The 16,990-nt window shown below is 35.5% G+C and overlaps 1 protein-coding gene across 2 annotated transcripts in view; it reads right to left on the bottom strand.

The window, feature by feature from the left end:
* The window catches only part of GRB14 (growth factor receptor bound protein 14), a 135,092-nt gene that overhangs the window by 75,720 nt on the left and 42,382 nt on the right, over window positions 1-16,990 (bottom strand). The window contains exon 1 of one of the 2 annotated variants that reach the window (XM_021711436.1): window positions 166-402. The exons of the other annotated variant lie outside the window; for it this stretch is intronic. Coding sequence (XP_021567111.1) covers window positions 166-228 — 63 coding nt within the window. The 5' untranslated portion in view covers window positions 229-402. Of the gene's footprint in view, window positions 1-165; window positions 403-16,990 lie in introns of those variants that run through there. 2 annotated transcript variants of the gene reach the window in all.

Here is a 16,990-nt window from a genome sequence, read left to right as displayed (position 1 = left end):
GATTTTTTTTCCTAGTTCAATTCTAATACTATGTCTTTTAATTACCTATAACCTCAATGAGTTATATTCTGTAACTAAAACTTCCAGCATATTAATAAACACACAGTAACAGAAAAAAGAACAGCAAGAAAGAATAAAGAAAAAAAGGAAAGAGGGGTCACATACCCTTTTCTGTAAAACTATTGGTGTTATTACAGGCAGAGTAACTCTTCTTGCAGTCAAACTCATGCCTGCTCTTCTTAGAATGATCCTCCCTTGTTGATCATGGACAAAATGAAAGAAATCTTTTACAGTTACTCCTTGGGAATCTCAGGGCTCAGTGCAAAAGAAACAACTAGGAAAGTAATAAATGTCACCCTGCTTATTTGATTCCAATCTACCCAAAGCCAATTAAGGATGGCTGCGGGACAGGACAAAGCAGCAACCAATCAAAACCCGGAAAACCCCGCCTTTGTCCTTGGAAACACATTCTGATACTTTTGTTTATGATATTTAAAGAACCAGATTAACAGGCATCTAGTTCTCTTAACTTTTTTTTTCCAAAACAGTGCAATTCAATGCCATCTTTGTTGACTAGGCAGTTATGTCTTTACTAAAACATTTCAACATATGGCAGATAAGAAACTGTTTACACTGGTCTATTTAAAGTATATGAATATGTAAATAAACTAAATTTATTCATGCTATTCCTAAAATTGATGAATGGATCGACTAGAACATATTATACGAAGCACAAAAAATATCTAAAGTTAGAATTGGTACAAAGCATTAATTTATGTGTATATTAAAATATTTTTTAATATACATAGATATATTTCATCCCCTAAACAGCTAAAATATTTGTATTATGGGCCTTTCAGCTAGCATTAAGGTCACACACTGTTAAGTATTATCTGTTAAATATTATCTTAACAATCAACCCTAAATAATAATATTAATATAACCAGGGCATTAAACTGCAATATATGATTCTCAAACACTTATGTTTTTAAAAAGCACAAATCTGTGTGACTTAGCACATTTCATTTCATTAAAAGCATTATTAAAACAGTCACTGTTCAAAACTGTTACAGAATTTTAATAGCCATTTTGCATTTGCTCTTACAACTTATTCTAATATTTTGGGAGGTTGGAAGAGATTTAAACGCAAAACACTGATTGATGGCCGGGCTCGGTGACTCAGTCTGTAATCCCAGCACTCTGGGAGGCCGAGGAGAGTGGATGGCCTGAGCCCACGGATTCGCGACGGGCCCAGGCAACTTGGCGAGACCTCGTCTCCACAATAAATAAAAAATTAGCTGGGCGTGGTAGCGCGCTCCTATAGTTCCTGCTACTTGGAAGGCTGAGATCGAAGAATCTCCTGAGCCCAGAGGGTCAAGGCCGCGGTGGCCGGAAGCGTGCCACTGCCCTCCAGTCTGGGCGACGGAGTGGGACTCCAACTCAAAAAAAAAAACACTGATTGCTAACAAGCACATTTTCATTAAAGTCTAAGAGTCAAGGAAACACTCAAAAATGACAAAAGTAGGCCGGGCTCAGTGGCTCAGCCTGTAATCCTAGCACTTTGAGAGGCCGAGGCGAATGGATTGCCTGATCCCGCGGGTTCAAGACCCACCCGGGAAACTTGGCGAGACCTCATCTCTACAATAAATCAAATATTAGCTGAGCGTGGTAGTGCGCACCTATATTTCCAGCTACTTGGAAGGCTGGGGCGGAAGGTCGCCAGCGCCCAGCAGGTCGAGGTTGCGGTGGCCGAGAGCATGCCACTGCACTCCAGTCTGGGTGACAGAGTGAGACTCCAATTCAAAAAAAAAAAATTACAAAGGTATTGCAATGTTAAAACTAATCTGGATTTTTGCAATTGTAAAATCCCTTTTGGGCTGACACTGGACAAACTTTACTGAACCTCCTATGTTCTTCCACTGTGACCCACTACCTGAAGAACTCCTAATTTCGAGTTTACAATGTGATTGTTGTAGAAACAAGGCAAAATGGAAGATTCTCGGCAACCCGAACACAAACTTTCCATCTCATTATGGAGACCGCTAGTAGGCAGGATGTACTTAATTGTTTGACCATGAGTGTGTTTTATATGCATGGCTCATATTTCTCAAAAGAGATCCTACAACTTCAAGGTTCGTACCTACTTCGAATTTCAAAACGAACAGTCACTCAGAATGGTAGTTGAGGGTAATGCACTAAATATAAAAAGTCACAGACAGATTGAGTTTGGACACAATAACTTGATCCTTATCCAGTAAGGCTTATCATGGTCTTTTAAATGAAAACTACTTAAAAAAATTGACTAATACAGGGGTAGGGTGAGGGTAACCATTTGTGAAGTAAAAGATTCTGGTCTAACCTTGAGCCACTTTGTGGCAAGCCAAAATAACAAGGTCCATGGTAACTGCATAATTTCAAGAATAATATTCATAATATCTGGCTGTTTCTGTCTTCTTTTCTCAATTTAGTCTCTGAATATTACAATGTGGTAGTGGTATCTCTGATCTCAAAAATCTTATTGGGGGTCCCAACATAATTAAAGCAACCCATTTCACTAAATTACTAAGCAAAGTGCCCAATATTTACTAAGCACAGTTTCAGGCAGTAGAAATATAATACTGAATAAGGTCACTGTCTCATAGTCGAATAGAGTATTAGTTTTTAAATTAAAATATCACACTCGGTAATGTGCTCAGACTAATAGTGATTAGATGCAAAGTATTGGATACACCAGAGTAGAAGAAACTACACGTCAGGGATGAGATCCGCGGAAGGCTTCCAGGAAGAAATGTCATTTGCTTTGAAAATGATTAAAGAGCCGGGCTCGGTGGCTCAGCCTGTAATCCCGCGCCTTTGGGAGGCTGAGGTGAGTGGATTGCCTGAGCCCGCGGGTTCGAGACTCGCCTGGGCAGCGAGACCTCACCTCTACAATAAATCAAAAAATCAGCCAGGCATGGTAGTGCGCGCCTGTAATTCCAGCTACTCCGAAGGCAGAGGTGGAAGGATCGCTGGAGCCCGGCAGGCAGGTCGAGTCTGCGGTGGCCGGGAGCAGCCACTGCACTCCAGTCTGGGCGACAGAGTGAGACTCCAACTCAAAAAAAAAAGAAAAGAAAAGTGATTAAGGGAACAGAAAATGCAGAACTTGAAAAAACATGTGGTTATAGAGTGAAGGCCTCAAAGTTAACTTCAAGTTTTGACTGAAAAGACAGAAATGCTGTTTTATATCTCACCAGAGAGCCTGTTAAACACTAAAATAAATCCTTCAAGTCAAAACAGTGTCTGGGTCCTGTATTTATTACAGTGCAATATACCTGTGCCCTATAAGAGCTTAAAAACACTTACAAATAGTTGTTTGAGTGTGATGGGTCATCATTTTAGAACACTTGAAAACTGAAGTGTCTAAATTCTTAGTTAAAACCATGAAGAGCAAAATTTGGCATTTTGTGACTCTACATAACCAAAAAAGCAACTGTCATTATTTTTGTTTTGTTTTTGCTTTGTTTTTAGTTTCTTTAGTTCACCTCTCCATCCAGGTGCCGTATGCTCATTTATAATTTTTTTTTAAATTATAAAATCATGGACTACATGTGAGGATTTGTTACATAAGTATATCGTGGGAAGGCAAGGTTTGGGCTTCTGATGAGCCCCTCCTTCCCAAAGCAGTGGACATGGTACCCAAAGAGTGGTTTTATATCCCTTATCCCCCCTCCCTCCCTCCTTTAGCAGTGCTCAGCATCTATTGTTCCTACCTTTGTGCTCATGTGCCCAATGTTTAGTGTCTACTTATGAGTGAGAACACACGGTATTCAGTTTTTTGTTTCTGTGATAATTCACTTAGGATGATGGTCTCTAGTTGTATCCATGTTGCTGCAAAGGACATGACTATGTTCTCTTTTATGGCTACATAGTATTCCATAGTGTATGATGTACCACATTTTCTTCATTCTGTCTACCTTCAATAGGCATCTGGGTTGGTTCCTTGTTTTTGTTACTATGAATAATGCTGCAATAAACATACAAGTGCAGGTGTCTTTTAAGTCAAGCAATTTCTGTACCTTTGGATATATTCCCAAGAGCAGGTTTGCTGGGTCAAATGTTTTTAGGTATTTGAGAAAACACTACATAGCTTTCCACAAAGATTGAACTAGTTTACATTTCCAGCCATGTATGAGTATTCCCTTTTCTCCACACCCTCAGCAACATCTGTTGTTTTTTAGACTTTTTAATAATAGCCATCCTGACCAGTGTGAGATGGCATCTCATTTTAGTTTTGATTTGCATTTATCTGATGATTAGTGAGGCTGAGCTTTTTTTCATATGTTAGTAGGCTACTTGTATGTCTTCCTATGAGAAATGTCTGTTTATAACCTTTGCCCACTTTTTAATTGGAGCATTTTTTTTTTCTGTCAATTTGAGTTTCTAATAGATGCTGGATGTTAGGCCTTTGTCAGATACATAGTTTGCAATTTTTTTCCCATTCTGTGGGTTGTCTCTTTACCCTCTTGATGGTTTATTTTGCTGTGCAGAAGATTTTTAGCTAGATAAGATACTACCTGTCAATTTTAGTTTTTGCTGCATTTGCTTTTGAGAACTTGGCTGCAAATTCATTGCCTCGGTCAATGTCCAGGAGTATGTTTTTCTTCTAAGATTTTTATAGTTTGAGGTTTCACATTTAAGTACTTTATCCGATTTGAATTAATTTTTTTATATGGTGATAGGTAGGGGTCAGGTTTCATTCTTTTGCATGTGGTTAACCAGTTTCCCCAGCACCATTTGCTAAATAGGGTTTCCTTTCTTTAATGTTTGTTTTTTGTCAACTTTAACAAATATAAATTGATTGAAGGTCTATAGTTTTATTTCTGGATTCTCTCCCTGTTCCATTGATCTATGTGTCTATTTTTGTACCAGTACCATGTTGTATTTGTTACTGTAGCCTTGTAGTAAAGTTTGAAGTCTGGGAATGTGATGTCACCAACTTTGTTCTTTTTGCTGAGGATTGGGCTTTTGCTATTTGGGCTTTTGTTTGTTTCCATATGAATTTCTGTATTGTCTTTTCTAGGTGTGTGAAAAATATTTCTGGTAGTTCAATAGGCATTGTGTTGAACCTGTAAATTGCTTTGGGTAATATAGACATCTTGATGATATAGATTTTTTTAATACATGAGCATGGGATATTCTTCCATTTGTTTGTATCATCTTTGAGTTCTTTGAGCAGTGTTTTACAGTTCTTATTGTAAAGATATTTTACCTCTTTGCTTAGATTAATATCAAAGTATTCTGTTTTTTGTGTGGCTATTGTATGGGATTGTGTTTTTTATTTGGATCTCAGTCTGCTTACTGTTGACATATAGAAATGCAACTAATTTTTGCACAATGATTTTGTATCCTGAGACTTTACCAAAATAGTTTACCAGTGCTAGGAGGTTTTTGGCAGACATTTGGGGTTTTCTAGGTATAGAATCATATCAACTGTGAAGAAGGATAGCTTAACTTCCTTTAATTTCTTTCCTATTTGAACACCTCTAATTTCTTTCTCCTGCCTGATTGCTCTGGCTAGGACTTGCAGTACTATGTCAAATAAGAGTGTTGTAACTATCTTTGAAAAAAAAACTTACAAATACTTTTTATAGTCAACAGACTGAAAGACTAACAAGATGGCATGCATACCTAAGACAGGTGGAGTCTCATTTTCAGTACTCCTTTGCAGGTGTTCATACTGACTGTGATTTATCTTACTTCTAGTTATTTTAGACATGGATCCAAAATTTAACTTTAACCTATCTTTTTTTTATCATTATCAATTATAAAGGACTGGGTCACTCACTAATCATATCACCTGAGCTTTAATTTCTTCAGCTACAAAATGGGGATAAAAATACTTTCAAAATTTCTGAGAAGATAACGAAAATCAAGTTTGTATGAGGCCTGAAAGAACCCAAGGCAGGTGCTGAAAAAGCTCTCTTCAAACTCCTATTGCAGAGAATTGGTCTTTTATCTCCAAAACTGAAACAGACTTTTCTTAATATAACATATTCAACAATAAAGTATTGTAGAATAGTACCTGTACGATATTTAAGTTTTTGCTCAATATTTTGAATAAGAATAAATGTTATCACTCAAAATATATCCATAACAACACTGTAATAAAGAATAACAAAAATATCTATTATTACAATTATTAATATATTTACATGAGCACCCAATATATGCCAGGTACTGCGCTAGTTTTCACTTAACCCTCACAACTCTATGAGGTAAGCATTAGCTAGCCAGTAGATTAAGTTAAATTAAGGCCAGAAAACAGAGCTAAGAAACGGTCTCAAATTTAAGCACATACTACAAAAGAACATGCCAAAGTTCACAAAGTACATAGCCAATAAGCCAAGTAAGAAGCTGCATCTGGCCCTATCCAAAGCACTCCACTATTCTACTCTACAAAATGTATTCCCACATTGTACTACATAATTGGATACAACATTAGTATAAAATGCAATCTTCATACAGCCCTTGTTTCTGAGATACCTAAGCATTTGCTTGTTTTATTAACCTGTTTAATAAATAAGTGCAGGTTGAGGGCCTTCCTATGTGTAAAGTACTATGCTATTTGATATAGGTATATAAAGGTGATCAACTCCTGATCCTTGTTTACCAAAGGAGCTGATGCATGCCAACACATACACAATCAAAGTAGTTAGTACATGAGGTGGGATCTGGTATTTCATATTCCTATCTCTGTGCTTTTAATATTCATCAGTTCACTAAACCCCAAACAAACTTCAAGGCCCAAGTCAAGTCACCTCTTCTACAAGTTTCATCCTCCATGCATCCAATGCCTCCTTTAAGGATCTCTCCATGCAGTGGCACAATCATGGCTCACTGTAACCTCAGCTGCTAGGCTCAGGCGATCCTCCTGCCTCAACCTCCCAAGTAGCTGGGACTATAGGTGCATGCCAACACACCTAGATAAATTTTTTTTTTTCTTGCAGAAATGGAGCCTCACTATGTCAACCAGAGGATCTCTCTGTTTCACAGCATAAGCAATCTTAGAATTGAGAGGTGAAGGGAGAGGAAGAGACAACACACACACATCAATTGCCTATTAAGTGTTTGGTATTTACATATATTATTTCATTTTAGTCTAACAACTATGCAAAGTATGGATTATTTCATCCCATTTTACAGATTCAAACCCTCTCTGTCCTTTCTATGCTGATACTTTATTCTTTATCACATACTAGTTTATTCAAACATTGGTGACTGTTTCTATGTATATGCACTTTATAACATTTACAGTGCGGGTTCCTTGAGGGCAGGGCCATGAATGACCTCCCACTAACAATCACACTGTCTACCCAGTAGTTTTTCACAGAAAAAATCTATAAGGTAGAAAGAAGAATACTTCTTGATTACCAAGCCCTACAAATATTTTTTTAGCTAATCAATCTCCTGCTGTACACCAAACACAACTTTTTCTGTCTTCTTATCTTTCCCTATACATTAAACCATTGTGCTACTTATTTTGGATAACTCATTACCTACCCAAGTTCATTATCACCCTCAAAGACTCAGATCAAAATTTACTCCACCAGGAAGTTATCCCACTAAATTCTATCATTCCTTGTTTTATAATCTTTAAGGACTTAATTTTTTTTTCTTTCCTTGCCTTGTACTTACTAATGCATTGCTTTAATAACTTATGCATCCCTTGATATGTCCTAGATTTTCTGCTCAACAAAAATAGAATCCTTAAAGGTGAGGCCCAGGCTCTTATTTCCTCTGCTTCTGCCATAATCCCTAGCCAGGTGCTCTCTGTACACAGTAGGCATAATGTTCATGTACAACTAACATGGAAAGACTAGTGACTCTAGTTATGAAGTGGAAAAGACTCCTTTCTCATCTTAACAAGTGTTAGCCTTATGATTTATTCTGAACAAAGCACACTATCTGATATAGTTCCATTAGTGAGTAGTGTGAACATGAAATCAAAGTGTTTCCCTGAGAACTCCAGTCTCAGAAAATTCTCAAAATAGATTGTTATAGCAATTAATATATAGGCTAGATCATCTAGCTATAAACTCAGAACTTCTTTTTACCAGCTCTTCTTACTCTACTAAGAACCTCCACTTCCCAAAATGTATGACAAGATGTCAAGTCTTCACACTTGATGAGCTTGATCTGATTCATCACTATTCTGTTTTCTTCCTTCACTCTAACAGTTATTTCCTTCCATCAAGAATGTATACGACTTCTCACCAATTTAACTCTAACAGAAAATTTTGGCTTTCGAAAAAATTACAGAAAGACTTGTAAGCCATAATGATAACAAATATTTTCAATTCCCAGATCAATCAAGTATTTGAAAATGTGCCTATTTACTCAATACCTGAGGTTGTTCACTAGGAGTATTATTCCTGCCTAGAGGACATTTGGAAAAACATGGAGGGAGGAGTCAGACAACAATGGTCATTATATATCATGCTAAGGAGTCTGACTCTCATCCTCAAGGTTAGAGAAATTTGATAAAATGTGAATTTAATCTCAGTGTAGAAGGTGAATTATAATGCTTCTAGGAATGCTGAATAGAAGCAAGAGGAACCATTAGGAATGCACAGAAGAGTCTAAAAGAGATAGAAGAAGGTAAAAATTCAGAGATGTTAGAGAGGTAGAAACAGGAGGACCAAGTGGCCAAATACATATGAGCCATCAAATATTTTTACCTATATGTGAGCTCACAACATATATACTTTCATAATTAATGAAAGTATAGGCCAGGAGAATATAAAGGTCTTACCCATACAATCTTCAAATTTCATATAGTTTATGGCTAGTCCTAAGAAAAATAGTCTGAAATTTTAGAGAGATTAAATCAAAAGAAGAGACAAAACAAGTACCTACATCTCTCCGTGTCCCAAGAAGCTTAAAATGAAAAGAATAAAATGAAGAAGGAAGAGAAGGAGGTGAGGTAGAAATAATGTCCTTACTAAGAAAGAAGAAATCTCTTTATTTTTTACAGGGTTGGAATAAGAAAGGTACTTTCAGGAGGCCATAAATTAAATGAATTTCTAAAAGCTAGAAAATCATTTGTATTCGTTTAATAAAAGAATAAATTAAATTACAGCCAGAACTTATACACAAGAGCAATGATGGTAAGGACAGACCCAGAGAAACACTGTATAAGAAACAGCATGAGAAACAGGGAACTGCTTGAGAAAGAGAACAGAGAGATGGAAGGTAATAAGTTCCCAATCCTCTCTTGTCCCCAGGATAAAAATCCTTGAGCCACACTCAAAAACTAATCATGACATGCCTTATGTAAAGATTTAAGATAAAATGGATGCAGAAGCTGAGGCAACCCAGAACATCCAAAAGATACCCCCTTCACCATTCCCCTCAAACCCTCAAAACAACCTAAATAAGTAGTCCCCCACTGGTAAAATGATAGACAACAACAGAAGAAGAAACATCAGTTGGCAGCACGCAAGAGATTTAACTGCTGTATATTGCATTCAATAGTGAAATCAGAGTTAAGGTAAATAGATAACAGAAATAAGAAAAGTAGTCAAAGTGAAAAGAAAAATTGTTTTAACTTTAAAAGGCATTAGACAGAAATTGAGAGATCTAAAGACAAATAAAGAAGGTCTATACACATATAACTGAAATTCTCACAGAAGAAAACCAAAACAATGGAAAAGAATACATAAAATGCAATATAAGAAAACTTTTGTAATAAAAGACTTACTGAAAGCCACATCCCCCAAACATAGTTGACACTAAAACACTTCCTAGTTAAGTTACTGGAATCCTTTGAACAGCAAGGTAAAAAGTGTTCCAGTAGCTTCTAACAGGGGTAGGACAGTCTATCACTGAATTTCTCCTCAACAATCAACAACAGGATTCAGTGGATATCACTGGCTTCTAGTCACTACCCCGGATAGAGTAAAGTGCATGAAATCCTTGAAGGAAAAAAAATGAGTGAAATTTTTAAATTCAGCCAAAACTCATTATTATAAAGGCAACAGATAATGTTCAAAATTTTACAACATATAAAAATTTTACAACAAACATATAAAATCTTATTTTTATGGGATCTCTGTGAGAAATTTACTAGAAGATAAACTGTAGTCATCCAAGAAATCATTGGAAAAAATAAAGTGAAAGAACTGGAATATGCACAAACTAATTATGGTACTAAATTCCAATCATTATATGACTATCTTATTATAATAAAATATAAGTATTATAAGCCTCTACAGTATAACAATGATAAAACATTTTTGAAAAAGATGAAAGTTGAAGGAGAAATGTGGTAGGTAGTAAATAATACACAAGCTGACTACCTTGTTAACTAAGATCAAAAGATATTATTTAAAATTAATAAATCATGGGAGAATTTTAAGTAATTTATTTTATAATGCTAAAATCACCTGGTTAAAAAAAAAGGGAAATGAAGAAGAAAAGTATTAGTTTTATTATTGCTCCTCAGAAAGGGAAAATAGATCATTATTAAAGAAATAAGAGGATTAAGAATTTTCCTACAGCTACCCTTGTAATGACAAGAGAAATAAACTTTTCTAACAAAAGGAAAGCAAATTCAAAGCTAAGAAAGCAGAACACCTTGTGAGTTTTTTTCAAAATCTGTAAGTTGGAAAACATAATATAAAAATAATAGTACTAACACCAAACTTTTATGTTCTCTCAGAAATGTTGCAGTTACACTTACCTATTGAAAGGAAATAAACTTTCAGCTGAATTATAAAACTAATTCCACTCTATTGTATGGGAAAGAGCACTCTCTACAACCAAGTGTTTCACAGAGTTTGAAAACAGAACTAGGCAAAGGCAGGTGGGCAAATAAAATGAAAGAAAAAAAAGAAGGAAGACAGGGAGGAGCAAAGAAAACACTATAACACTGAATATTATAATTCACAATAAAAATATAATGATTATAAACATCTAGGCATATATTTGTAAAACATTTATAAAGCAAATCTAAAGCAGTTAAAAAGAGAATCATATAGAAACACATTATTAACAGACTATTATCCTATCTTCTCAAAGCTTGAATCACAAGAGAACTAAAAAGCAGAAATGAATACCCTCCCCCCAAAAAAAGAATAGGCTAACATAATAAAGTAGATGCAATTGCTATATATCGAACTCTAAGGCAAAATCATAGAATATACTTTCTCTTAGAGGAATAGGTTTAAGGAAACAAAATCAAAAAGTGATCACAGTTGAGATAGAACATAAAACCTAGTAAATTCTAATAATAAAAAGAGTACTGACAATTATTTCTAATCACGGTGGAATAAAAGGAAAAAATCACTAATACATCTGGGGTTAAGAAGCCTCTAGAATCTGATAATTTTTCAACTCTTCAAATAACTGTTCTGTCAAGGAAAACAATTAAAATTAAAACTGTAAAATATCTATCTGATAATAAATATAATAAAACACCATATGTATCTCATACTGCTAAAACAATTCTCAGACCATAATTCAAAGCCTTAAACACGTTTATTAAACATGAATGAAGATAAATTTATAACATTCCCAAATCAATAAAATATAATTAAAATAAATCTAAGGAAAGCAGAAGGAAAAAACTTATAAGCATAAAAGTAGAAAATAAAACTTGGAAAAAGGGCAAAATGATAAAACTAATCAAATAAGTCCCAGACCTATTATTTGGGAAAAACAATAAAATAGGTAAATAGCTAAAGAAATATAGGAGAAAAAAGGGAGAAAATACCAAAATATAAAATAAGAAATAATGCCAAAGAAATTGCAAGAATCATAAGAAACTACTTCCTCCAATTTTATGCAACTAAACATCATTAAATGGATAATTCTCAATTACAATATAATTTCCCAAAAAAACTCAGAAAATTCAAAGAGACTAATTACCATAGAAGAAAGGAAGTTGTCAAAGGCACATCCCCCCAAAACTGGCCCAGTCCAGATGGTTTGATTTACAAAAAAATTTCTATATAACCTTTAAGGAACAGATAATTTTAGTGCCAGTCTAACTGCTTCAAAGTAAAGAAAATGTGTACTTATAGCCAAGAAAGTTAGAGAAACAAGATCAATGAGGAGGCTCCCATACCTAATATACAATAAAACTGTAACTACATAATTTTTAAAAGGTACTGACAGACTATCATGTGTGTGTGTGTGTGTGTGTGTGTGTGTGTGTGTGTGTCTTTATAGTTGGTACTGAAAATTAATGAAGAAAAAATAAGGCTTTCAAAAAGACTAACTATACCTTTGAGTAAACAAAAGATACAGATATTCTACCTAACACCATACTCTAAAATATACTCTAATATTAGAAAACTAAAACAAAAGTTTTTTTTAAAGGTAGCTAATTTAGAAACATGTTAGAAGAAATAACTCAAGAATGCTTTAATCATTCTGTGGTGGAAAAAGTCTTCTGAAGTAAGACCTAAAAGGTATTTTAAAAATCAGCAATTTTGATTCATAGGTATTTTAATGCTATAATATAAGAGACTCCTTATACAAAATTCAAACACAAAGCATATATTGAGAAACTATGTATGCAGCATATTTACAAATGGACTAATAATCAAAATACATAAAGCATTCCTAAAATTAACAGTTAAAAAGAAAAACACCCCAAAAGGTAAATGAGTAAAGAAAAGTTACAGACAATTCATAAACATACAATATATCACTAAACATAAATATTTAAAAAGATACTCATTAGTAGTAAATGTACATCAAATTAAGGTATCTTCATTAGCTGAGCAAAAAGCTAAATGACTGATAGTGTCAAATGCTGGTACTAGTGTCAAGTGAGAGAGTAGTATTCTCCAATACTGATAAAAAAGAATATAAAGGAGAACAGACTTCATAGAAGGAAGTTTGGCAGCACCTATACAAATCTTGAGTAGTCATGTCCTTTGACATAACTATTCCTTTTCTGGTTCTCTGCAGACTAACCAGCATAAATATTAATATCTAAAAAGGCATCTAGAAGAATGCTCACTGCATCACTGTTTATAAGAGAAAAATCTGGAAATAACTGATATATGGGAAATGGTGACATAATAAAATGTAGTGGATTCAGACCATGGAATATTACATAGCAATTAGGAGAACTAAGGTATAGAGTAACAAAGAAGACTGTCAAAACATATTGTTAAGTGTAAAAACAAATGTAGAATAGTTACTTAGTGTGACCCCATTTGTATAAATACAAACAAAACATTCTATGTACTTCTATATATACAGAAAGTTCTCACTTATCATCAATAAGGTCTGGGTAACAGTGACGTTAAGCAAAACTTTAAACCAATTTTACCATAGGCTAATTAATAAAAAATAAGAGAAGATTTTATGGCACATTTCTGGTCACAAAAATATCACCAAACTTCTAAATAAAAACCCCAAACACTTCTAATATTAAGCACTAAAACAAATGTGAACTACACATGCATTAAGAAAGATTAATAAAAACAAGTGAGATAATGATTACCCACTATTCCAGTTCAGGGTCTTGGGTGACCAGAGCCCACCCCCGACTCAGGGTGCAGAGTGGGAATGAACCCTCGCCAGGATGTCATCCCATTTCAGGGCATGCTCACACTCACACCCACACTCACTCACACGGGACGATTTAGACATGCCAATGATCCTGACATGTACATCTTTGGGATGTGGGAGGAAACCAGAGACCCCAGAGAAAACTCACACAGATTTGGGGAGACCAGGCAAATTCCACACAGACAATGGCCTCAGTCAGGAATTTTCTTTTTCTTATCAACATTGTAACAAAAGAGCATTGAAGAAAATGATGTTATTCAAGGACCTGCTGTACACATAAGCATAGTCAACCCCATTGAAGAAGATCTAGAAGAATTCAGACCAAATTATTTAAAAATCTTCATCTCTAGGAAGGAAAGTAAGATTGAGGGGAGAGGTAATCAATAAGTGGTTATTATTAATGTGCTCATTTTCGTTTTTATAATGTTTATAATTCACTTATATCAGTGGAAAAAATCAAACTTCAAAAAGCTATAAGATAACTCAAGTTAAAGGGCAAGTACTTAATAAAAGTAGCTTGCCAGGAGCTCTGACTGCTCAAATACCAACAATGACTTCTTAAGAAATCTTACTGTATTCTTTTCCCGAGCAATTACCTCTGGTATGACATTTAATGCATTCTGTGATATATTACCCATTTCTTTAAAGTTTACTGTATTTAGGAAGTATACATTACTTGTAAAAACAACAAATATTAGAATTGTCTAAGTGGTCATCTCATGTAACTCAGTTCCCAGGAATACTTTCTAAATTTTTCCAGTCAAAGGGTTAAGAACTGAAAGGTAATAAGCACCCTGTGTACCCATCGGACTTCAGACATACAGCAGTATCTTCTATTAGCTAAATGAAGGAGTGCTCTAGTTCTTAGGATGGTACTTTCTTGTGCGGGTCTCCTACCTGTGCCTCTTCCCTCAAACAAGTGAAACAAACTCTATTTTAAAGAGGAAATAGAAAATACATTTTGTTTCCACTACCAGACATACAAACCACCCATATTTTACATATTTTCTACCTTCTTTCTTCCCAACTAAATTAAAAAATTCTTCCTTCTTTCCTTGAGAGTCTATCCCTCCAACTGTCCTTAGTCTTTGTGCAGGATGAATAATCCTCCTCACCACTCCCACTCCATGTTCAGGGACATGGAATTTCTGGAAACTGAATATGTTATCTTACATAGTAAAAGGGATTTTGCAGATGTGATTAAGTTAAGGGTCCTGATAAGGGAAGATTATCCTGAATTATACAGGTGAGCCCAATATAATCACACAGGTCCTTAAAAGAGACAGGAAGAGAAAGGTTAAGTGAGAAAAGGCAATGCACCAGTGGATACAGAGAGAGAGAGAAAGAGAGGTAAAAACCAAAGCTTGGAGTCAAAGCAATTCAGGACTGAGAGTCAAGGAATGCCAGCAGTGGTTAGATTCTGGAAAAGAAAAAGGAGTAGATCCCTCCCAACCCCCTGCTGCCAAAATCACCAGAACAAAGGAAGCCCTACTGATACGTTGATTTCAGACCAGTGAACTGATTTCAAATTTCTGAGCTCCAAAACTGTGACATAAATGTGTTGCTTTAAGTCACTAAATTTGTTGTAATTTGTTACAGCAGCAACAGGAAACTAATACATCCCCTTTTTCTTTCAAGTTTCTTAGAAGCCCTTTTTATTATCTCTTTTCTTTCCTGGATATTTAATCTTTTCTCAACCAGACTCATCTCACTTGTTTTCAAACATACTCAGACCACTAGGTTTAAAAACAAAAGACACTATAATTTCCCTCCTGCTAAAATATCTCTCTTCTCTCCTTTACCATCAATCCATCTAAGGCTCCTAAAGGTCTTAATCCAACTTTTATCAATGATTACCTTGAAGCTAAGTAAAATGGGCATTTTTCACTCTTCATTCTCTTTGCCCTTTAGCATCATGTTGGCATTCTTGGCTAGCCTCTCTCTATTGACTCTCTTTTGTCCAGCCTATTCAGATCCAAGACTTTAATTACCACCTTCTAGGCAGATGCTCACAATTTTTTAATCTCCTGCCCAGATATCTGTGTGAAACAATGGATTCATATATTTGATTGTCTATTTGATATCTCATTTGTATGACTGAAATGCAACTTAAACTCAAAAAGTCCAAAGCAAGCTCATGGTGTCATCATCCGATATCAAAACCTCATCCCCTTCCAGTGTTTGTAGTTCAGTGAATGGTACCACATACACTCAGTTGCAATAGCCAAAAATCTGAGTGTCATTTTGGCATGTCCCACTGTTCACATCCTACATCCAAATCTATTCTATCACAAAGTCCTGCTAATTTTACTTCCCAAGTATCTCCCAAATCACTACATGCATTTTCACCTCTTATCGTTCTAGGAATGAAGTGGAACCTTTGGATCCGTATAACCATACACGTCCTCTACCCTCTACACTGCCACTGAAATAGCTAAGAGGAGAATACAGAATTTTGTGTGGTGGTAGAAAGATTTCATTTTTTACAGTTTACCATGATTGTCTGTGTGGAGTCCTTCAAGATAAGTCTCTTTATGCCCACCTCCATTTATGTCAATCACTACAAGCAGGAACTTCCCTGTCATCCATCCTCAGGTTCTAGACTCTTTGCTGAAGAGAAGCCCATCACCTTGTCTTATCTCATCACCCACACTTCCCCAACTACTGCAATCCTTTTGCTATGCCTCTGAATGTCACAGTTAATCATGAACTAAAATCCCATAAAATTCAACCTATTCTGACTTAACTCTGTCTATCACTAAAGATCACTGTTCCCCCAATGACCCTCTTAAATTATAGTATATCCTCTCCCACAATTCTCATAGCCCTGGGTCCAGAAGTGAGCAGAGATCCTTCTTATTCCTCATTGCTACTTTAAGACAGGTATCCCTTTCCTCTTCCTTAAATTTGCCTATTTTTTACTTTTATACTACCAAACTATACCATCCACTATTCTTTCTTATAACACTCATCTTTTGTCATCTGTGCTAATCTCATAAATAGATTGAGGTAATCCACCTGCTACAGTTTGAATATTTGACCCTCATGTGAAATTTGATCCCCAATGTTAGAAGTGGGGTCTAATGAAAAGTGTTTGAGTCATGGGAGTAGATCCGCAGGAATAGCATAGTGCCATGCTCATGGTAACGAGTGAGTGCTCACTCTATTAGTTCCCCCAAAAGCTGGTTGCTAAAAACAGGCTAGTGTCATCTTCCCCTGTCTCTTGCTTCCTCTCTCTCGCCATGTGACTTCTTTACATGCCTGCTCCAATTTACCTTCTACCATAAGTGGAAGCAATCTGAAGCTCTCGCCAGAATCAGATGCTGACTCCAAGCTTCTTGTACAGCCTGCAGAACACTGAACCAAATATGCCTGTTATAAACTTCTCAGCCTCCAGCATTCTTTCTTTTTTTTTTTTTTTTTT

The sequence above is a fragment of the Carlito syrichta genome, unplaced genomic scaffold (genome assembly GCF_000164805.1).
Source record: "Carlito syrichta isolate Samal-C Ts95f unplaced genomic scaffold, Tarsius_syrichta-2.0.1 Scaffold302296, whole genome shotgun sequence".
NCBI classification, from domain to species: Eukaryota; Metazoa; Chordata; class Mammalia; order Primates; family Tarsiidae; genus Carlito; species Carlito syrichta.
Note: the sequence above shows the minus strand (reverse complement) of the source record. Positions and strands in the feature narration are given on the sequence as shown.